Source organism: Aptenodytes patagonicus, chromosome 3 (genome assembly GCF_965638725.1).
Source record: "Aptenodytes patagonicus chromosome 3, bAptPat1.pri.cur, whole genome shotgun sequence".
NCBI lineage: Eukaryota > Metazoa > Chordata > Aves > Sphenisciformes > Spheniscidae > Aptenodytes > Aptenodytes patagonicus.
The window spans coordinates 37,882,315-37,906,106 of NC_134951.1; the positions used below are offsets into that span (position 1 = coordinate 37,882,315).

At 36.0% G+C, this 23,792-nt stretch overlaps 1 protein-coding gene across 6 annotated transcripts in view; it reads left to right on the plus strand.

Annotated features, from left to right (window-relative positions):
• MYO6 (myosin VI) overlaps positions 1 to 23,792 on the plus strand; it is a 115,112-nt gene that overhangs the window by 72,911 nt on the left and 18,409 nt on the right. For all 6 annotated transcript variants that reach the window (XM_076333104.1, XM_076333108.1, XM_076333109.1 and 3 more), the window contains exons 14-28: positions 989 to 1,080; positions 1,542 to 1,614; positions 4,017 to 4,144; positions 5,201 to 5,296; positions 7,362 to 7,535; positions 11,213 to 11,251; positions 12,869 to 12,962; positions 15,006 to 15,136; positions 15,269 to 15,346; positions 16,291 to 16,420; positions 17,182 to 17,272; positions 18,528 to 18,678; positions 20,052 to 20,260; positions 20,637 to 20,715; positions 22,979 to 23,139. In XM_076333104.1, the coding sequence (XP_076189219.1) occupies positions 989 to 1,080; positions 1,542 to 1,614; positions 4,017 to 4,144; positions 5,201 to 5,296; positions 7,362 to 7,535; positions 11,213 to 11,251; positions 12,869 to 12,962; positions 15,006 to 15,136; positions 15,269 to 15,346; positions 16,291 to 16,420; positions 17,182 to 17,272; positions 18,528 to 18,678; positions 20,052 to 20,260; positions 20,637 to 20,715; positions 22,979 to 23,139 (1,726 nt within the window). The remainder of the gene's footprint in view (positions 1 to 988; positions 1,081 to 1,541; positions 1,615 to 4,016; positions 4,145 to 5,200; positions 5,297 to 7,361; positions 7,536 to 11,212; positions 11,252 to 12,868; positions 12,963 to 15,005; positions 15,137 to 15,268; positions 15,347 to 16,290; positions 16,421 to 17,181; positions 17,273 to 18,527; positions 18,679 to 20,051; positions 20,261 to 20,636; positions 20,716 to 22,978; positions 23,140 to 23,792) is intronic.

The following is a 23,792-nucleotide window of genomic DNA, read 5'->3' on the forward strand; positions in this document are numbered from 1 at the left end:
TACTTAAGAAAAATAATAAATTTTCTATTCATCTATTATTGCCACCAAAGATTCAATGATAAATTCTGTAATGGAGAGTGGGAGGGTTTTCTTTTTGGTCGTGGTGGGTGGGATGGCTTACAATGGCTTAAGAAGATACCAAGAGAGCAGATAAAGCCTCATTTTCCTGAGATACAAGAATGTAGAGGAGGTCTAGAGCTTCTCCTGATGACCTAATAACACTAACAAGTGTTAGTGTGAAACTAGGCACCTTTGTAATGGTTTCAGATTCCTGTAGTGTCTACATAGACGCAGGTTTTGAAGGACTCAAAGTTTGGAATGGAATCTTACTGTGGCCACCCAGTAAAATTAAGAAAGATATTGCATGTGCATGCTGTTTTCCCATTCAGTCCTGAGAAGATCACTGCATACTGACAGACAGGCAAATGAAGTCTCTGAATTAAGATAATGTTTCCTGGAGGCTGGGTAGTTCTGTTACAGAGTTGGACTTTGGGCTCCTGGTTGTTCCCTGGAAGTGGTGGGCGTTGATGGTTCCCGTAAAGCTTTCGTCCTGTTTGGCTCCCTGAGATTCAGAACAGGGCATGTTTTCTGGTGTGCTCTTGCCCTGCGAAGGTGGTCCAAGAACAGTGAAAAAGGGAACCTTTCGTTTTCAGGTCTCTAGAGCTGTGATATCCTGTGCCAGCCTGTTGTAACATAGATGCATGAGGATGTATTGATGCAGTTTCACTGTATGGTAGCATCTTGCTTTGGTTTGCTGTCAGATATAACTCTCTGTTATTTGTCTTAGAAATATTGTCTGCCACAGTATTTTTATATCTGTATTATGTGCAACTTGAAAATCTGTAAAAGGTTTTATTTTACTGAAAGAAACAGATATGGATCTGAACACATCTTTAAATATTAGCACGGTGAAGCTTTTCTTAGTTACTATGTAATATAAATTCTTGGAAAACTGGTTTATCATAGAAATTCAACTTCTGTTTTTCAGAATACTTCGAACACAACAGTTTTGAACAATTCTGTATTAACTACTGTAATGAAAAACTGCAGCAGTTTTTTAATGAAAGGATTCTGAAAGAGGTATGTTAATATTTAATGTTATATTTGAGGATTTATTTTTTTAGCAAAGAGATACTTAAAGTAGCACTGCTTTCCATAAGATTGCACATTATGCTTAGATTAAAAAAAATTCAGTTGACAAACTGTTTTCCTACTGTGACATCTGGTTGTGCCAGAAAAGAATATGGCTTTTTGAAAACCAACCATCTTTTTTCATCGTCTTTTTTACCATTCATTAAAATGAGGCATCCAGATACTGGACAATATCTCATACCTAATGGGAGTATCTAAGTGCATGGGCATATCATTAAGGAGGTGAAGTTAGAATATATTAAGCTGTGGAAGGAAATTCTAAAATTTGTGTTGATTCATGGTGTATTTAAAAATGTCTTCATGTTTATTTAAAAAAACATTTTTGGTGGGTAAAAAAAATATATGGTGAGTGGTGTTTTCTCTTTTCAGTTACTTTTTTTTTTTTTTAGGAACAAGAACTTTACCAAAAAGAAGGCCTGGGGGTTAATGAAGTGCGCTATGTAGATAATCAGGACTGTATAGGTATGTACGTCTTGAAATGTCAAGCTATTCGTTAGCGTCATGGAGGAAAAAAGCTTCAAGCAGAAGAGGCAAAATATGCGTAGCACTAGTAATTTTATGCTTTTAATGACTGTTGCAACCTCGTGAATTCTTCCAGCTTTGTATAACATTCCAGTTCTGGTTGGTAATAGAGCCATGTTGTCCTACAGTGTGTAATAACTGCAGCTGGGACTTGTGAATTTCTTGTGCATTTTCCTAGAAAACTAATTAGAACACCTAGATAGGGTAAATAAAGTGAAGAGGGTGTGAGGGTGTCTGGGGAAAAATGTTCCATGAATTGAAAAAATCCCATCTCATTTCCCCCCCACCTTTTTTGAGCCAGTGAGCAAAGAAACAAAATGAACTATAGGCAACAGGCTGTAGATGTTACTGCTGCTTTTAGGCTTCCACAGACTGATACATACCAAAGGCTTAAGATGATGATGTGATTTTGTTTTGGCTTTGTTTTGTGTTCTCCAAATTGGTGTATTCATTTTGCTTTTGCATTTACAGTAATTTGTTTATGGTAACTAGTCAGTCCTGGCTGAGCAGAGTGTGACAGAATTTAACATCTGTTGCAAAATGTCTGGTTCTTCTGAGTTTCTGTAGCTCTGCTGAAGAAGTTTTCACTTTGGCAGATAGGACTGTACAGTCACTAACTCTGACTTAACTAAAGGCAACTCTTGTCGAGCAAACCTCTTAGCCATCTTGTGAAAAAGCAACAGGAAGGTATTTGGAGGAGGGAAAAAAAGCATAGCAACAGGAAATAACGTGACTTCTATGAATACAAATCTTATCTCTTCTAGTGGTTTAATAATGTGTTTAATAATGTGCCTATGAGCCTGACGCTGTTCCCAAAAATGTTGTTACGGTTTAGAGACATAAACCCTTTTTATGTTTCTATAAAAAGGGTTGCTTCTGCCCCCAGTGCGTGTTTTTTTTATTTTCTATTTTTGAAACGTATGTCAGGGTCAAAAGGGGTTCCCTGGTGCCTATTGGAAGAAAAGGTCTCTCTCTGACTCATAGGGGGAACATGGGTCAGGTTGTAGAGATTGTTGCCAAGTTGTTGCCTTTTCATGCCGTAGAAAAGGTTTGGGCAGCTTCCCTAACGGTACAAGTAGAAGTCCCTCAGTCATGACCCCTTCTACTATTCCAACCAACATATGACACCCCACCACAGATTTGACACATTTCTTCATTGTATGAGTTATTCTTAGATAAGTTAATAAAATTATAGCTTAGTTAAACCACAGCATGTGTGCATTTTCTCTGTTCTTGCATAGTCAGGAGAAAAGGGGTTTCTTTTGAAAGTGAGCGAGAAAAATAATGTTGGTTTCTGTTGAAATACAATTTTGTTTAAGGTGTTGGACCAGGCCAGTGACAGCAGTGAACATGTAGAAATATTAACTGTCACAAAAGAGAGGGATATTATATTGACGTGGACAATTTTTAACTCTATGGAAGAATCTTAGAAACAGTCATTAATATGTTAGAATGTTTTGATGGAATGGTAGTCATCTCTGTAGCTAAATTAGCTTATTCAGATTTTATAAGCATAAATTCTTTGGATCGGGGCTCTCTGTGCTTTATATATAGCCTCATACCATTTACGATCTGTAGTAAGAGTTCATAGGCATTGCTGCACTACAAGCATTAGTCATTTCTTCCTTTACACAGAAGAAAAAGTAGGTAGTTAAAATTCCTCTTACAAGAACAGTTTCGTAGATAATACAAGAAAGTTTTAAAAGCTGCAAAATTCTTGTGTCTAATAGTTTCAAGAGCATGAATTTCTATGTCAGCTTTCAAGGGCTTTTGTATATGTATGTGAAAGGTCAAGGGAATACACTTGTAAAAAGTTGTGAAACTACCACTGTATGCTCAAGTCTGATCTGCTTTTCTTAAAACAAATGCATTTCATTTTTCTCCTTGGATCCTGTTGTGAATGAAGTATGTGCCTTTTTCATGCTTTTAGTTTTGACGTGGTGAAACATGGATGAAAAGCTTTAAAAAAAAACCCAACAATATAAGCAATTATCCCATAAAGACCTATGGTTGTACCACAGAAACATTTAGGCACTTTGTGGGAATTAGATGACTAAATTCAACTTGAGACCGAGGGTAAACATGAAACAATCCATGCCTGATCTTTTTTCCCTTGTGTTCCTTGTGTTAGAGTTAGAACTTGGTAAGTATAGGATATCGATTAAATCAACAATTCAGATACGTAGAATTAATTTGCAGTGACATTTTGTGTTTTGTGTTAACAGTTTTCCTTAGATACTGTTGTACAGAATCAGATCAGTAGCATTTTAAACTTGTAATGTTCAGTTCTGATATGAGGTTATATATTCAATTTTTGTAAACATATTTTGTTTTATTAATAGATTTGATTGAAGCAAAATTAATAGGTGTACTGGATATTTTGGATGAAGAAAATCGTCTTCCCCAACCAAGCGACCAGCATTTTACTTCAGTTGTGCACCAAAAACACAAGGACCATTTCAGACTCTCTGTAGGTTTATTTTTGCTGTCTGTCTTGTTTTAATAAAACAGTTCTTGGAACAGTTGACAGTAACACTTCAATTTAATGAAAACCTTTCCTAAGAAATCTCATACCGTACCAGTCTGCACAATCCATATTCTTTTGTTAAGGACAAGTTTGGTTATTAGGTTTGTTGAAAAGTTCACTGAAGGCTTAAGTCTTCTATAGCAATTCTAATATCCTGCTGAAACTAAAGCCATATTCTTCACTTACCTTTGAAGTTTGTTAACATGTAATGCATGAAAAGGAAATAGAAACACATTTGAATTTAGATTATTTCATATTGGATGAGCTATTTTGTTGTTCCTTTCAAAAATTGCTTGCTTTGGAGAATATCTGACTCACGTGGAGTGTCTAGCTAGCACTTCAGAGATGAAAATAGGCAACACACAAGGAAAACCTTTTTGTTGTTGTTAATTCTTTAATATACCGCACTCTGTGGAAGATTAATGCAAATTATTGCAATTTATGGACCTGACTTCTGTTGAAATGAAAAAAAAAAAAGTTCCCTGCTGAAAAAATGCACGCAAAGGGAGCCGAACAAAATTGTCATCATTTACCTTTCTTTAAGTTTCCACTTAATCTTGCTTAACTGCATGGCTGTGCAATGAAACATTTTTGTCGGTATGTGTACGATCAACTAGGTAGTTGCCTTTTAAAATATACCATCTAAAAACATATTTTAAACTTCTATCTAATCCTATTCATATGACAAGGCTATTCATCAGCTGTGGAATGAATGGTATAGAAATTGTTGATTAAAGGCAAAAAGAAAATCAACTAGCTGGTGTTAGCTACCCTGGTGACTTTTATTTTGAATATCTAAGGGTGTGAATGAGAATGAAAATAGGTTTTTGGAATATCTTGGTTTGAACGGGAATGGCAGTGGTCATCACATTTGTACTGCAGGAAATGTCATTTTTAACACCTAGTGCTCCTGGGCAGAATCATGGTGATGTTTTACAAATAAACGTTTCCTCACTCTCCAGTGTAATTCTTCTTTGTAATTCAACTTTTTAATTCCAGATTCCTAGAAAGTCTAAACTGGCTGTTCACAGAAATATCAGAGATGATGAAGGCTTTATTATCCGACATTTTGCAGGAGCAGTATGCTATGAGACGGTAATTTTACTTACGCAAAACTATTTTTGTTATGCTTTGTAGTACTTTTGTATTTTTCAGTGTATATAGGTTAAATAACAAAATTTCCTTTCATCAGAAGAGAAATTCAAAAGTTGATATGTCTTAGCTTTGAAACTAATTTTGTGCATATGTGACAGAATTGACAGTTTCCTTTAACTTCTCAGATTACAGACTGTTTTGGTGACATATTTTGTGTAAGAGTTTGTTATAAATCTATAGGTAATGGTGTCAATATTAAATAGATTGATTCATGATCTACTGCAAATCTTACATCAACAGACATTTGCATCTTGGGGAGAGGAATATACTATGTGATATAAAAGTATTGTCAGACTTAAGCATGCTTCCAAAAAGTTACTCTTATCCTTGTATGCAATCACTGTTTATGTTATATTAAAAGTCACAGTTTATACTTTTTGTTTTTCTACTGGCAATAGAATCATTCATGTAAGAGTACAAAATACCTGAAATTGCTACCCTCAAAATACATTCCAGATTCTTGTACTTTTTTGACTATTCATCATACAAAAACATTGAAACACCTGAAGCTAATATCTAAAACCTTTTTTTTTTTTTTTTATAAGAGTTTAGGATAAACAAAAGATCAATAATGCTTTGTTGTTCTGGTCTGTAACTCCGGTGTGTAAGAGGGAAGCTACTTCCAAAGATGCTTTTTTGTCATTTGAAAATGCGTACTTTAAGGGCTTGTTCTTATTTACTTCAAAATGCTCTAAGAAGGATAATGATTGCTGTGCTGTTTTGAAGTAGGCACATTCTGTAGGTCATTTTACAAATAAGAAAATTGAAGCCTGTGTGTTACCTACCTGATTTTTTTGAGGTCACTCAATGAGTCAATATCAAAATAATAAATAAAATTGGAACACGTGTGTTCCAAGTGCTCTGTGTTTAACTGTGTACCTCATCTTGATATGTTAATAATACCTTAGAGTGTCTTCAGGAACAGAGGAGCCAGATATGAACACATAAGCTCTGCTGTCAGAGCTAATCAGATATGAGGTAGCTTTGGTCCAGAAGCTATGCTAATATGCTTGACTTAATTTATTCCCTCCCTCAGAGGGACTTACTTAGCTTGGGCCTTAAAACTTTTGGACTATAGCTGCCTTGTACCTCACCTGTTACTTCTTTCTCTTTCTCTGTACTTGTGGCAGTTCTCACTGTCTGATTTGTGGTGAGGGCGCTCCTCTGGCTGCATTCATATTCCAGTCTTGTGTTTTCATAGTCCAAGGGAATTTTGGAGGCCTGTGTTTGTCCTTTGATTCTCCATCACCATTCTCATCCCTTTATGGGATATCTGGCAAATCCATATTTTCTTCAAATTAGTCTTGGCCTCTTCTGTTCATAAATATCAAAGTCACTATTAAAGTTGCACCAAAAGCTATTGAGAATTTTGTTAGTGTGAAATTGGATACTAGTGTCTTGATCTCTGAATTTCAGTGTAATGTATTGTTCTTAACTTCTAAAAGTTAGTGAGCCAATTTAAATAAGCCAGAGAGGTAAGGTTTGTAGGAAGGGACAATATCTTTTATTAAATCACCTGTTCTTAAATAGTCATAGTACTACTAAAATAACCATTTTGCATTTTATTTTCCAAACTGTGTAGATGCACCGATTAAAGCGTGCATGTTAATTCCCATTTCACAACAGATCTTAAGTGGTATTACAAACAGTGAAGAATTAAGCTTCTCAAAACTCCCAAGTGATGATGTGCTGAGTGCTGGAAATGGAAACAAGGAGGATAATCATTGACGAAAACACAACTGATCTTTAAAAGGCACTAAACCTTACCTTGGGTTTCATGATTCCAACATCCATCAAATTTAAGAACTGTCTTTTCTCTCTGTCATTAGTGTTTTGTGTGTCCAGTTGAAAAGTTGTTTGAAATAATGTATGAATATTTACCCCACATATTCTTGCTGATTTTTGAGTTAGAGTATATAACATTGTTTTCTTTAATTTTCTTTAAGACTTAAGTAACTGGGGCAGTTAAACAAATGTACTATTATTTTTTGGGTTGTCTTTTCAGATGCAGTTTGTGGAAAAAAACAATGATGCTTTGCACATGTCCCTTGAATCTCTTATATGTGAATCCAAGGACAAGTTTGTTCGACAACTATTTGAATCTAACTCTAACAACAACAAGGATCCCAAACAAAAAGCTGGGAAACTTAGTTTCATCAGTGTGGGAAACAAATTCAAGGTAACATAATATAGCAAAGAATCTTATCTTCTTGTAATATATGCCACTTTTAAGTTACTTGGAATAAGTAGAACATAAGGTTGGGAGAACTAGTGGTAACTTGAGATTCATACAAAGAAAACTTTGTTAAATAAGATGTTTTTTCTATTGAATTGTAAGAAACCAGTATATTCAAGCTACATGCTATGTGTTTCTGTCAAAAAGATGTTTCATAATAGTCCTTACAGAGATTATACAGTAACTTTTAAGACAGAATTTTGCAAAGCCCCATGGAAGTCTTTATTCAAAAGGTTTAAAGTCTTGAGATCTAAATTTGGATTCTGTGGACTTGAAGGAGCTCTAAATGTGACAAAAGGTGTTCTTCTATACTATCTTAATTGTGCATTCCAGAAGATGTATCAATTGGCTACAGTTTGCTGTCCTCAAAATTCAATACCTAACCTAACCACTGTTTTTCCTCTTCTAAAATATAAAGACAGTCATGGCTTTCACAGAAAGATGTTCATTGTGCTGAATGTTTCCTTTCTCAATACCTGTATCTGATGCTTCTCCTCATTTTCTCCTTTCTTCTGCTTGTTGTAAAGCTGACCTTCAAACCTTGTCTTCTCCAAATGTTATCTGCACCCTTTTCTCATTCAGCAGTTTTATTTTAGCTGGACTATTCCAGCTCAGGATGGCTAGAAAGAGAACTATAGGGGAATTAAGAGATGAAAAGCAGGCACAACCATGGGCTGCAGGTAAATTTTTCAATCTCATGGATTTTCTGTTGGTAGAGCTGCTGCAATTTCAGCAAGAGCTCTTCTCAACACATCTGGGCCAGATCCAATGAAGGATTTGTATGCCTTCAAGTCAAGTGCCGCAACGTTTTTGGTATGCTACCTTACCTAGGGCACCTAAAACCCCACATCACGTTCCTAGCTAGACTCCTTATGCAGTCCCTGGGGAAAGCAGGTATCAGACAATCCAAAAACCTTTGTGTAGAGTGGGCCACTGCCGATAGCAGAAGAGCGTTTCTGCATTTCTGTTCCATGTCAAGGTTAAGTGCTGAATCAGGACTGGAAGATAAATTCCTTCTTGCATAATCGTACCTTGTGGCTAGTGTTTAGAACTGTTCTCTAAAAAAGCAGGGGCTGAAGAACAGGAAGGATATGGTAGCATCACTTGCTTTTTGTATAGCAACAGTATTCTGCTTCAGGTCCATACTGTATTCAGTGGTTTATGTCTACTGTATTTGCCGTAGCGCCAAGTTATTGGTCAGTCTGGCAAAGGGGATTCTCCTTATACCCTTCTGGAGATGGGTTGCTATGTAGCCAGAAATAAAATTTTGATGAGGCCAGGAAGAGTAGGAGACAGAGCCTGACTTGTAAGGTAGGGGTTTTGGTATTTAACTGGGAATTGGGCAGCCTGCTCTCTTGAGTTTTGCTCTGACGAGTATTTCCTCCTCCTTCTAATATAGCAGTTGTAGAATTAAACTGTAGCAGTTGGTTTAATATAAAATGTGCGATCAGAAGGCAGACTGAAATTACATACAGATAAGCCATCTTCTGAGCAAACCTTGCAACCATGAGTCTTGTGTATGTGAAGCTAGGATCCATTGGTTTTTATAACTGCATTTTCAGAATGAAACCAACTGTGTGGGATAGCTTCCACTTTCTTCCATCTGGGTTTTCAATTCCTCTTAGATTTAGCACCCCACATCCAGTACATGTGGACATGTGAATGATACCATTGTCGAAGGAGGACTGAAGTAAAAAGGGAGGCATTTTTAAAGTTAAGCAGCAATTGAGTGGGGAACTTTTTGGATTGCCTTTTGGACTTTGGAGTTCACCTCTGCACCTAGAACGTGACGAAAGTCCTCTTTGGATCTGGCCCATCAATCTATAATTCTTTCAGTGTTTTCAAGTTTCATGGCATTTTGAATGTATGTGTTAATTCCAGTAATTCATTTAGTGTTACCTTCCCAGACACCACGTGTGCTGCTGATGAACACTAATAGCCTTGAAAATGTCACTTCAGATGACATCAAAATAAGTTCTATTATCTTAGTAGAAATTTCATCTCTTTAAGAATAAGAATTCTTAGTGCGTCAGTATGTAAGTCAGTCTCAAATTCTTCTAATTACATCAATTACTAGATGATGTTGCAGGGACTTATCTTTATGAAATCCTTCACACATCCCTTCCTTATAACTAATTAAAATTAATTCTTATAAATCAGTTGAGGAAATAATGATTAATTACTTCATCAGATCTACTCAAGAAACTTTGGGATGATTTTACCTTACTACGGTAATGATGGATTAAATAGTGATAATGCAAAGAGCAGTAGTTTTAGCAATATGTTTTATTCATATGATCATTTCAGTAGTGAAATTTACCTGAGAATGGCTCTGGCTTATTTCTTGTCAAATCACAGAGTATAAGGAAGGGGTATTTTTCCTCTAGCAGAAATGTATTTTGTTGATGGAAATTAGTCTGTCCCTTCCAAAATTAAGCATTTCTAACTTAAGAAAACATAATTCAAGTAGAGATATAAAGAGTACGTGTAAGTGAGAACTGAGCAGGAGGTTATTAGTGTTTGTCATACCTCTTTTGGCACTCCTTCTCTCTTTCTAACCATATCCATGATAAGTTAAAAAAAACCCAGGCCAATTTTATCTGCTGGAAGACTGGCAGCTGTAGGTGATGCATGTTGCCCATTCAAATCTAGTTTCTTGGATTCAAGGTAATTGAAAGATCTGGATAAAAAAAAAAAATTAGTCAAAAGTCAGATCCTTTCAATTTTGGTTCCAGTACAGAAAACGAGGAATATGTTAGGACATACAGAATTTTGTCTTACTTCAGTCTATATACTTAACGCTTGCTAGTAAACTAGAAAGGCTGGCACAGCAGTAATCTATGTGGTAAAACAGACACATCTGTAAAGTAAAAGTGTAGCTGTTTCCTGATGTGGTTCTGGAATATTTTAAGTCCCTACCAGTTACATTCAATAGCAACTGTAACTCATTTTCCCTGATAGTCTTAAGTCTCTGGTGATCCTGTAGACTTGCCCCCAGATAATCATAGGACTGTGGCCTTTTCTCATCACAGTATGTTGAAATCCAGCTTCAGTAAATGTGATTGTAAAATTGTAGTCTATTGTCATCAACAGAGAATTAAAAACTTGGAAGTTTGGAATTAAAAACAGATTATGCAGGTTCATTCACCTAAATGTTGACTTAGCTTCAAAAAAATGAAGAAAACTCTGAGCATATGTTTTCTGCGTTAATTATTTAACATACAAATATATGCTTGTTATAGATTAAATTTGGGCTTTCACAGATTTTCAGTGTTTGGTTTTTTTTTTAATTATTGCTGATCAGTCTCATTTTCTTTATACTTTTATTACATAGGCATTATTTCCTTTCTTTTCCCAAATGGGCTTGCACTTTTTTTTTTGATAACTATGTTGTAGTAACTAGTCCATACAGTATTGTTGTACAATTGAACGCAAGCAATTTCCACAGGACCATTCATGCACACTTGCATGATTTTGTTAAAATTTGTGAACGTTTGATTTATCAATTGTCTGATTTACTAACAATAAACATGCATGCAATAATGCTATATCACTATTCTGTGTGTATATTTCTGTAGTTGTCATGGTAAGATTCTTGAAATACCTGTTTTCTTTTACAGACTCAGTTAAATTTGCTTCTTGAGAAGCTTCACAGTACTGTAAGTATATATACAGGTGCAGGTTCATAATTTTCTGACATAAGTCATAATTGATTATCTCAACAATACGGCTTACAATAAATGTGATAAGTAATTGCTGTAGAGTTTGCAGTTATATGGCACTTCTGAAATGTCTTGCTGTGCAGGTGATGATTGTTGAGTTACTTTAAAAAAAACCACCACCTTTTAAAAGGTTGTTGTAGAATGGAAGTTACACAATTTGAGTAAACAATATGAAATCTGTCTGTGCTGCAGTCTCCTTTTTTGTCACTTTTACCTCCCTCCATTCACTGGTTATCACTGATGACTAATTTGCAGAAGATTTAGAGATGTTCTTTAGAAGTAAGGCAGATGATCATAATTTATTATTAATTACTGTTTTCAGATTCCATAAAGCTGTTAAAAATAGTGTTTCATTTCACTTTTGTGATAGGCTGTAAATGCACAGATGGTCAAAGAACCTGATTCCCCTAATGAGTATTTGCTAATTTAGCTGATGTAATTTGATAGTTTGTGGAATTCTCCACATACCCTTTTTTTTTTTTTTTAGCACTTGTAGGAGCACATTCTTGTTTCTCTTGATCGCATGTTCTAACCAATTCTAGATATGAGGTTATGCTCTGTCAAAAAAGAAAAAGGGGGAAAAACATGGGAAACAAATGGGACAGGTGCTGAAGTGTAGCCGACATTACGATTTTACTGTACTTATGAGGCTGGTCTGAAAGGAAGGTGGTCTTTTTCACACAGAACACTGGAACTGAGACCCAGTCCAGGGAAAAAGTATGTGGCCAGCCTTGCTGTACTCTGAGTTTAGCTAACCCATGACTGAGGATGTATTGTTAACATAGAGCTCCCTTGGCAGGTGCTCTCTCGCTCTCAGCTGAGAGATGGAAAAAGAGAGAAGACACTGCAAACCAGGAGTAGTAGTATGTTTTCTCAGTCCCAATTTTGTTTTAGTATATAAGGTAGGTTGTCGTTAGCAGCCACCTGTTATAGGAAGATCTGAATAATTGGATGGTGTTTTGCAAAAATGTCATCCTTAATGAATGTGAAACGATCAGAGAAAGCAGTGGTCAAAATAGATAGCGCACACAAGTGATAAGAGAGGAGCAGACTGGAACAACATGGGGGAAGGGAGAGTGAAGCCATGAGCCAAAAGAAACTGTAAAAAGTAAAAGTTAGAAGAAAGGAAGGTCAAGTTCATCTGGCATGATTCCATTGTCAGGAGGCTGGTAGCATGTTCACTAATGTGAACTCTGGAGGACTTTAGGTCCTCCACATCATTTAGGTGATGTGACTGTAGAAGATAATGAGGGTAGTAGAATCTAGACAGCTAAATCCTAATTAGATTGTACTAATGTTAAAAAGAACAGTTGAGTGAAAACTCAAAAGTTGAGGATCCAATTAATAGCTTGAGCATTGAGATCAGTTACATCAGGACCAAGGCTAGAGTGCAAAACTGATACATGAGAGAAGAATGTCAGCATTTCTCTTTTAGAATACTATTATTTTATTTTTTATCTTTTTTCCTCCACCCATAATTCTTAAATGACTTAACTGTTATTTCAGGAGGTTTAAAAATGTGTAGATTCTGCTAACTTCTTGTTCTGGTAATAGGGGTCTAGCTTTATTCGCTGTATCAAACCTAATTTAAAGATGACAAATCACCATTTTGAAGGAGGACAGATCCTCTCTCAGCTTCAGTGTTCAGGTAACGTATATGTCTGATATTTTTCCCTCTGTTTATTACTTTGGGCACTATAGATTGACCTAAGTTTGAAATATATGAGATGGAAGCAGTATTTCCTTGCTTGAACTGTTGCTTTCTAGAAGGTAGCTTATTTATGCCTTACAAACAGTTATTTAGATTCTTGGTAACTTAGCTCTCATTTTTGTCAATAGAACCCTAGAAATAATTAATCTGAACAGCCATAAGGTCTCCTCTTCGCGAGAAGAGTTGATGTAATTTCTGTCAACTGTTTTTCCATTGATTATAATGAGAGTTCAGACACCAGGTGCATATGTAAGAAGCCATGTAGCCATATATTGGTACATAAATTTAGATTTCCTGACCTGCAGCTAAATCCCATCTCTCTGTGTTGCCCACAATGTTAATAGGGCAGCAGTTCAGAACAATACAATTCCTTTAAATTATTGTGGCAGTTGAAGTGTTAAACTCCTGTGTGCATTTAGAGGCAGTCAGTATTAGCTGAGATATCTAATAATTGAAACACCTGTTTTCTTTGATTTTATAGATACTATGGTAGAGTTGAATAGTCTTGTTTTACTTTTTCAAAATTTCTTTATACCACTGTTAATTTTATTTGGAGCTGAACTTCCAACAAGGGCACTTGAGCATAGTCTTTCCTGTTGCTTTATATACTACAGATTGCGATGCTGCATTTTCATTATTCTTGAAATGCTAGGCACTTTGCAATTTTACACTTTATTTTAAACAATATTAGCAGTTTTGCTCATGCCCCACTGAACAACAGAAGAAACTGCTCGCTTGGGAATTAGAGTGCTAGTATTGTTGTTCTTCATAGGGTGTCTGTTCATGAAAGTACTTCCATATTTATTTTTTTCCCCTTTTCTGTATTTTTGTACTTTCAGTAGCTTGTGCTTAATTTTTTCTCTTTTTGAAGTCAAGGTACTTCGAGGTTCTGCAGCTGATGTTTTGACAAGTCCACATGTTTAATGTGTCATGTTATTGCCACAAAAACTTAACAACTTTTCAGCAATTAGAATTCCATTAACTTCATTAGCAGTAGGTTTCTTCAGGTTAACAGCATTTGGCATGTCAGAGAGGAAAAAATAACAAATTATACACCCCCCATCCCCCCCCACCCCCAGTAATTGCAATGTTTTACAGCAGTCTTACAAGTTCACTTTTCCATATGTGCTTACTTTAGTAACAGTAAATGGAGCTTAATCTAGTGAAACAAAGTTATAATATGTAATGTTAAAAAAGCAAGATGTAATGCTATGAAATCTTTTTTGAAAAAGAAAGACTTAGTGTAAACAAATCAAATTTCCATTGACAGCAAATATGCAGAAGATTAAGTCTAAAGACAGCAACCACAAGTTAAGGGCTAACTTAAAAACTTACATGCAAAATCTGTTGATGGGGTTATGTAAAGCAGCGCGCAAAAACTGGCATGGCCTGTGCTGCTTGAAGTAATTTGAACCTTTTACTGACTTTGTGTCTGTGCTTTACTGATGTCCTAGTTGCAGCCAAAAATGTAGTAACAGTATTCGGGACATTAAAATTACACCTTAGCAGCTTATACCTAGTAGTGCAAGTACATTAAATGTTCTAGCACTGCGTATGTATTTGACGCTGCATCTGTACCACATCTCACAAATATCATTGACAAAGCCTGGCCGGGCATTGTGTGTGTGTTTTTTTTTTTTTTTTTTTCTTTAAAAATGAAAATGTCAAGTCTGCTAAAAAGAAAAAAATATTTAGAAGAAATATTAGAAAAAAATCCTCTGTATGATTGGGTGTTACTTACCTCTCAAATAGGGAGAAAATTGTATGCACTCTTCTCACCTGTTCAGTATTAACTTTTTGTGAATGATCACATGATCAAGAAATGTTAGAGGCTAGATCAAGTCCCAGCTGAACTTTGTGTTTAGTCTCTGAACAATGTTGTTAAGGCTTATGTCATGAACTACTGGTTATCATAAAAATCACTGCTTCATTTGCATTTTACTGATACCAACTTTTGCGCCTGTGTTTCTGTGAATCTAGGAATGGTGTCTGTTCTGGATTTGATGCAAGGTGGTTTCCCTTCGCGAGCTTCATTTCATGAACTATATAATATGTACAAGAAATACTTGCCTGAAAAATTGGCTCGACTGGATCCTAGGCTCTTTTGCAAGGTAAGAAAAAAATTTCTTCTTCTTCTGTATCATCCAGGACAGAAAATGTATTGTGGGGGGTTTTTTTGAACTTTTTTTTTTAGTTTTTTTGAAGGAGGCAGAATATAATGCTAACTGTTTTCTGTGTTTCAGGCACTATTTAAAGCCTTGGGGCTGAATGAAAATGATTACAAATTTGGGTTAACCAAGGTGTTTTTTAGACCCGGCAAGGTAATGTTTCTTTGGCGTTCACGAATGTGAATCTTAGAATAATTTTGGTTGGAAGGGACCTCTGAAGGTGACATTGTTCAACACATTGCTAAAAGTGTGGACAACTTAAATAAGGTTTTTTGTAAATGCTGTTCATTTTCTATGAAAAAAAAAACCAAACCAACCAACCAAAAAACCTGACATAATTGGTTTCATAGTCTTGTTGCTAATGCTGCTGTATTCCTAATGCAATGCTTGTATTCCCAGATGTTCTACCAGTCACTTAAGACTTTTGTTGACTATTAAAAAGAGCAAGTCAGAGCAAAGGAAAAATATTTTCTAGTAAAATCTACTTATAGCTGAAATCTCTTTCTGTGATTCTGAGCATTGCTGCTGCTATGCAGGGAAAAGAGATAAAGTTAGGGAGCTGTTGTGACTAGAAGGGAAAATTATTGTAGTCCCAGAAGAATGTTCTTACTGTCATAATTACCGAAAAGTAGAAGTGCAGGATTTTCAGAAAAGGTTGCCTTTAGTTGGACTCTTACACAAAGGTTAAAAATTGAGAAGTGCTTTCAGGGCTTTATTTTTTCCCAGGTACAAAATTAGAGGTCTCTTGAAGTTGTGGAAGGCCAGAGTAAGTGTTCAGGATGTAGAGAAACAATTAATTTTTAAAAATTTTGGCAGTAGATATTTTTAGTGATTAATAAATGGTTGGATTATTCAAAATGCTGTGTTGCACATCATTAAACAAACAAACAAACAAAAAAAACGAGTAGTCATTTCTGGTTATCATTAAAGAATAAAGTGATGCCAGACACACCTGCTCACTTGAATTAATTGAAAGCTGATATAATGATGACATACAGTTTATGTTAAAAATATTTTACCTTTTTAACTCAACATGCTCTTAAATAATAATGTCTAACACTCCCTGTTCTCCTCATTTGTAAAACTTTTTTATTTAGTTTGCAGAGTTTGATCAGATAATGAAGTCTGATCCGGATCACTTAGCAGAGCTAGTTAAACGAGTGAATCGCTGGCTTATCTGCAGTCGTTGGAAAGAAGTTCAATGGTGTTCTCTCTCAGTGATTAAATGTATGTATCTTATGTTTTATTAAATCAAAATGTTTATTAAAAATATAGCAAAGCAATTATTATCACCTTAAAATCTGGCTAAGGACATGTATAGCAGATGGTTACATACTAAAGTCTGAGTAATTGCTTTCAAGGATGGTGAGATTTTTTTATGCTTTATGTTAGGTACATATGGGGGGCTTAGAGCAGAGGTTTTTAAAAGTGGGACATACAGCCCACCACCAATCTCCCGTGTCCAGTCTGCTAGGGTGCTTACTGAAGCCTGGGTAAACACTTGCACAGGAGTAACTAGTTATCACAGGTCTCGTGGGGAAGAGACTTCTACAGCAGTAGGAAAGAACAGTAGTTCAACTCTCAGCTGACAACACGGAGTCAGTTAGTTCTGGGAAGTGCCTGCACAGAGGTTGTCATCTCTGGACAGAAACTGCGTGTTTAAAAGCACTAACATGAATTACGAGGCAAACATCTCCACCCCAGCAATTACTGCTGATCGGCAAATAAGTGCCTATCACTGTTGATAGTGTGGCACTATTGTGAGTGTGCATGCGCTTCATTCTTTGTTTGTTTTGGGTGGGAGCTTCTATGCCTGGCTCAGGATTCTGTTGTCTGCTGTGTCTTAAGTGTTGTGGTTCTGGTATAGACCTGGCTCTCAAGCACATGTAGTGTGCATACAGTTTTGAGCCATCAAGTGTGTGAGTAATATAGGAGTTGTGTTAAATTGTGTAAACCATTGAGACGCAGTATCTTCTGTGTGTTTACAGTGAAAAATAAGATAAAATACCGAGCCAGTGCCTGCATTAAAATACAAAAGACTATTCGTATGTGGCTTTGCAAGAGAAAGCACAAACCACGGTAAGAGGATATTCCTTGGTTGAAGAAAATGGATTTTTAACAATATTTTCTTGTGAATGTAAAGAGGAGATTTAGTATGCTTAATTAAATAGATCTGAAGTCATAGAATGATGCTAAGTACGACTGAAAGAGACTTCGAGAGGTGCCGTTGTCCTTCTCTCTTTCCCAAGGATGAATAGACTAAATCTGAACCTTTCCTCAGAGATGTTTGTTTAGCTCTTTCTTCATAAAATCCTTCAGTGATAACCTAGTTATTAGAAATCCTTAGTTAAGTCTCTCTAAATGAAATTTAAGCTCATTAATTTTCATCCTTTACCCATTCACACCTTCCTTTATAGGCCCCCTTTCTTTTTTTTTATCTTAAAAGTAATTGTGTGTTCTGTCTGTCTTGTCTCCTCTTGAAATTAAGTAATTCCATTAGCCTTAATCTGACTGCATGGAATACTGATGGAAAAACCACTTTGATCACTAAGCCCTGCTGACACCTTTTTGTTCTTTGATAGAGATCCACCTCTCTTTTCTTTAATAGTGGGGTTCTTAGAAAATGTTTTCTTTTACATCCTTTGGTAGTTATGTTTTGTTTTGTTTTTTTTAAATCTTGGCATTTCTGACCACGTCACTGTGTTTTTAAGCTGTTCTGTACTCATCTTTAATGGTTTGATTTAGTTTCTACTTTTTGCATGTTGTTTTCCTGAATCTGAGCTGCAGTGATTTCTTTCTAGGAAGACTGTCTGTGCAGAGTTGTAACTTGTATGTGTGGCCTTCAGTATTGGTTCTTTAAAAAGCTCCAAGTTTTCCTGGACCCTTCTTTTCCCCAGACTTTCTTTTTTTCCCTGTGGGGTCTAATGACTGGGTTCCCTGCTGTGTAGTTACATTTTATCTGATTCAGTCCCATTGTTGCTCTTTGGGTAAGTGGCACAACTCAACCTTTATCCACTCCAGTCAAAATCCTCTAGTGGATACTAATGATTTGTTATTGAAAAAAAAACCCAAACCCCACATTAATTCTCAAAATAAAAATGCATTTTTCCATTTTGAGTCACTGTCTGCTAATCGGTTTTAATATTGTTTGCAAAAGGCTCCATTGCTTAGTTACTTTATGTGATAATGTTTGAATTTCAAAAAAAGAGGGTGAGTTTTATCAGAAGGCATAACTTGTCTCCCCTATCTACCTCTTTAATGTGAGTGATTAGTTCTAAAAATATCACCTTGTAAAAACATCTCAAAATACAAATAAACTGTCCTACCTTCACAGCATTGATGGCCTGATAAAAGTGCGTACCCTGAAGAAGAGACTTGAAAAATTTAATGAAGTAGTAAGTGCTCTGAAGGAAGGGAAAGCAGAGACAAGCAAGCAGGTCAAGGAGCTGGAGTATTCTATTGATGCTTCAATGACCAAAATTAAGGTATGATAATAATCAGAGAAATAGTTTCTTATTACTGAAATCTTTTAAAAACTTTATCTAAAGTAGAAGGCCAATGTATTTTTGTTAATAGAAAAGACATTTTAATATAGAGGTCTTGATTTTCAGAGGCACTGGATAAATCCTTTTTAAAATTATTTGTGAATGTAACTGGAGTGAATCCTGAAACTGGGTGCATACGTTTAGACTTTGGTATTATTATCTGTTTCAAAATTGGCACTGGAGAATTTAAAGCAAAAATGTGTGTTGATATTGTGAGACAAGTGTTGTTAATAAATTTGCTTGTTGCTTTTATTATTGGAATAATGCATATTAGCAATGTTTTAAATTAATTGGGGCTGAAACGTACAAGCATGTATCACAGAGTGAAGGGATTTATATTCCAGTTACAAGTTTTTTTCAGATGTGGTAGTAAAGAGAATTCAGCTTGCTGATTATGCTTCAGGGTCTATAGTTCTCTGTTTCTTACCACTAGAGCACACAGACAAAATGAAAGCTCACTAGGATTTATTAATGTTAGGAAAAATTTGATGTGTTGAATTTTTGTTTCATGCAATGTTATAGCTTTCTTAGTGTACCACATTAAGATTTTTCTATTTAAAATCACAGTTGAAAAGATGATAGAGTTAACCTGTCAACTTATAGTTCTCTTTTCTAATAAAAATAAGACAATTTGATTGTCATTATGATACACCCTCATAAAAGGTGAGCAAACACCCCGTATTGTAGTTTTATTAGTATACATCAATGTGAATTGTAAAATGAAATTAAATTGTAGCTATTGATGAGGTTTGAAAACATGTAGCAAAGGCTATTGTTTTAAGTATTTTCAACCTGTTATTTGCTACTAATACCTTTTTAAAAAAAGTTAGTCACAGCATGGTCCAATATTTTTTCTGAGTGCTAGCACACATAGTAAGAGAAACTATTCTGTGCTATGACATAAAAGGCAGAGCTGTAAATAACCACTATAGAAGCTAAGAACATGACACAAAATGCACATAGGAGGTCCTTAGTTTTCATCTTAGCGTGGTAAGAATTAATTTCTGTTGCTTAAAATTGCAAGGTTTAAAAAATGGAGGCATGATATAAAGAGAAGTAATGTTTAATTTCAGTGATAAAATGGAGATTACTTTGTATGGTTTTATATGAGAGAGGAGAGTAATGGATCCCCAGGATTTTAGGAAGGAAGGGAAGGATGTGCTCAAGCTCCTCTCCCACCCTGAAGTGTATATATAATTTAATTATACTGCTCAGTGCTCTCATTTCACTTAATATTTTTTCACTATACATTTTTTAAAAGTGAAGTACAGAAGTAAAGGAATATAATCCCCTCTTATTATTTCATTTTACAGACCACTATAATGACTAGGGAACAGATACAGAAAGAATATGATGCTCTAGTTAGAAGCTCAGAGCAGCTTCTGAGTGCACTGCAAAAGAAGAAACAGCAAGAGGAGGAAGCAGAGAGGCTACGACGCATCCAGGAGGAAATGGAAAAAGAAAGAAAGAGACGTGAAGAGGAAGAACGACAACGAAGGAAGGAAGAAGAGGAAAGACGTCTGTGAGTCTTGAATAAGTTGCTGGTTATAGAATGAGAAAAAAAATCGGGAAGGCACTTCAGTGAGGTTGCTTTTAATACTCCTATGCTTAGAGAGTCGCTTGGATTGTACTCCTGGTGTGCTATGCAGTGTTAAAACATTTCCTTTCCCAGTGATTTATAAGGTAAGTGTAGTCAGAACAGAGTATGGAAGAAACTGTATGATGCAGCTGGAAATACAGATAGACTTGGAAAGTATCTTGACTTTACATGTAGCATCCTGTCATCAGGACTGTACTGACTTCTGGATTACCATTCAATTTTATGGAAGATGTTTTCATATCTCTTGTTCATTTGCATCGTAATAACATTTTCATTTCCTCCTCCTCTTCTGTAATAGGAAATCTGAGATTGAGGCAAAGAGAAAACAGGAAGAGGAAGAGAGGAAAAAGAGGGAAGAGGAAGAAAAGCGTATTCAGGTAATGTTTTAGCTGTGCGGGGGTTTTGAGGTTCTTTTTGTTGTTGTTGGAGTGTTTTTGGTTAGTTTTTTTGGTTTTTTTAAATCTTTTTCACAGCTTAGGTTCTCCGCTGAGTCTAACGGCCTCATTTTATAAATGTGTGTCTCAAAGTCATTCAGTAGTGTTGCTTTAGTAGTAAATGGAAGGCAAAAATCAGGATTAGGGCATCCCAAGACAGATCACCTATTTCTAGTCCACATGCAAGTTCAGGTCTTCTGACTAGAGGTGCATTTGTTTTTAAAGGATTTTTAAAGTTATTTTGAAGTTAAAAATACGCAATACTGGAGGATCCGAGTTTAGCCTTTGAAATTTTTGCAAATGTTCCATGTCAGGCAAGTTTGGCACTGTTTTACTAGAAGTCACATCTGGACTCAGGCTGTGTCATGTACCTGCTTAGCTGTGAACGCTTTCAGAATATTGCTAATAACGAGAGGATACAGGACTGTCTCTAGTAGCCCATTTGACTACATTCATGCAGTTCAAACCCTGCTCCTCCACCCCTCCCCCTTGATTCCTGACACTTCTTACGGATCCCATCATGAACTCTCACTCTGAGGTGTGTTTGGTCCCTATACCCTTGTTTTCCTCTTGTCTTGGAGATTGCCTGGGTGACCTGGGAGAGCAGTCTCAGACAGAAGAAGCTTCTCGGTAGGGGCAGTTGTAGCAAGCGTGGGGCAGTGGTCACTGATGTTTACAGACTCTTTTAAGCCCTGTCCATGGTTAATCAGAAGCAGAATTTTTCTCCTGTATCTTGTTATCCCTGAAGTTAGCCTAGCACTGCTTATCCTCCTTGCCTCTGCATACTGTTTTTTATCACCTTACCCTTGTTCCTGATAAACAAGTCGCTGGAACTAATAGAGAAATTATAGCCTAACTTTGATGAGAAATGAATCTTTCCTGTATTATCGAATAGGTCTGTCACCTGTATCAGAATAATAAGCACTACTAGCTGGTTTTTATAATAAGCACTACCAGACCTGGGTTTTAAACATAAAAAGAGTAAACTGCTATTTGGCTAGTCTCTAAATCATTGCTTGGAGACCATTGCAGATGCGCCTAGTGTTTTGTGAGAAATTCATAGGGTAAGTTTCCATTCGGGGACAGTTTAAATGGATTAAACTTTGTCCACTGAGGAAGCAAGATGGACTGTTGCCAGAAGGTTTAAAAACTTGGTCTGCCAGCAGTATGAGCATCTCTAGGGATTGTCTTCATTTATGTTTCTGAGATGTGGATATCTGCAATGCAGAATGTAATTTACACTTTTACTTGGAAATGCTGTGTTTGGATAGAAAGCAGATACGTAATCCAGTAGGGTATTTCTTTCTTCTACATACAGTTAATTTACTCATTATCTTTCCTTCTGGTGGTTGTTGCTATCAGCTAATCTAAAATGGGATTCACAGGGTAAAGTCACTGGTCTTACTGCACTGCTTTACTGGTGCAAGTTCACGATGATGAGTGGGAAGTGACTTTGTCTCCTTTGTTGACTTTTGGGCACCAAGAAAGGCAGTGCTAAGACTTGGTGTGTATGACTTTCAGAAGTACGATTTGAATGGTTGCATTTTACTTACTATGTGTGCAAAACCTTTTGTTAAATAATGATGGTAAACTGGAATTAGTTTTGCTCTGCAGAGGCAGTATATCTGGATTGCTTCTGCATTGCAGTAAGTTGGAGTTTTACCATTTGCTTAAATTCAAAGCCAGATCAGGTCCACTGAGGATTCCAGTGTTTGCCTTGATCCCTTTTCAAAATGAACCACCTGTATGCACAGCAGTGCCTGTTGGCAAGTCCTATAATGCTAAGTGCAGAATATCAAGGGAGTATTGTGTTAGCACTATGGAGGAGTAACCATGTTGCTCTGTATCATCTGAGTTTTAATGAGTCTAAAAACTTTTGAAGTCTAATTTTCATAATAGTTAACAAAAAGCTTCATGTGTCTTTGAAATAAGGAATAATTGATTGGCACTTTAATTTGAAAAGGTAATACAAATGGTGGACAATAATGATTTGATAAACTCTATGTAAACCAAGATGCAATCTGTAGCTGTTTTGTTTTTCTTGGGTCAAACTAAATACTAATGCTGTTACTTTCTCAGTTCTGTAAATTTTGCAAGTTTTGAAAGCTATAAATATACTACTTGGCATATTTTTCTAATCATTTGCTTACATAGCATTTTGGTTTTGATTGGATAAGGTTAAACGTGTGGTTTTTTTATAAAACAGGCTGAAATCGAGGCTCAGCTAGCTAGAGAACAAGAAGAGGAAACCCAGCACCAGGCAGTTCTTGAACAGGAACGTCGTGATCGTGAACTTGCAATGAGAATTGCCCAGAGTGAGGCAGAACTCATCAGTGATGAGGTTCAGCATGATTTAGGATTGCGCAGGTATGGGGTTAAGTAGTTAAATTTCTCTTTTTTTTTTTTTTTTTTTCTTCCTATCCTAATCCCTTTGAGAATATGCTCTTGTTGGTTTTATGTATTTTTGTATTAAGTGGACCTTTTAAGTCAGTGTATTGGAATATTTTTCAAATTAACTTACGAAATTTATTAGAAGTAGATTGCTTCTGCTTAAAGACTTTGTCCATTTTGCGTCTTGCTACATCAGTAATTTAGTAGGTGCTTGTGAATACAACTGCAGTGCTCTTTCTCTTTTTGAGTTCTGGCAAGGATGGTAACCAATTTTAAATGAGTCATAAAAATCATAATTTAAGTAGTGAATGGAATTTCTTCAGTGGTAAGTAGTAATAAAATATACCCTTTCTGGTGCGTAATGGTTCCAGTAGTATAGTGTGAATTTGTGTGTGTTTTTTTTAACAAGAAGCCCTCTTTGAATGCAGAAATAGTAGTTATTTCTGTGTCCTGACTGCTAAGTTTTTTAAAGTGGATTGAATATATTTAACATAGATGGGTTCGAAAATTAAATGTTGTCTTAAACGTTTTGTTTTGTTTTGTTTGAACTTTTTGATGCGTCACAAGAAGCGCTTGGCTTTTGGTGTACAAATCCATACTGCCTGCAAAGCAAGAGCTCTTCATGTGTA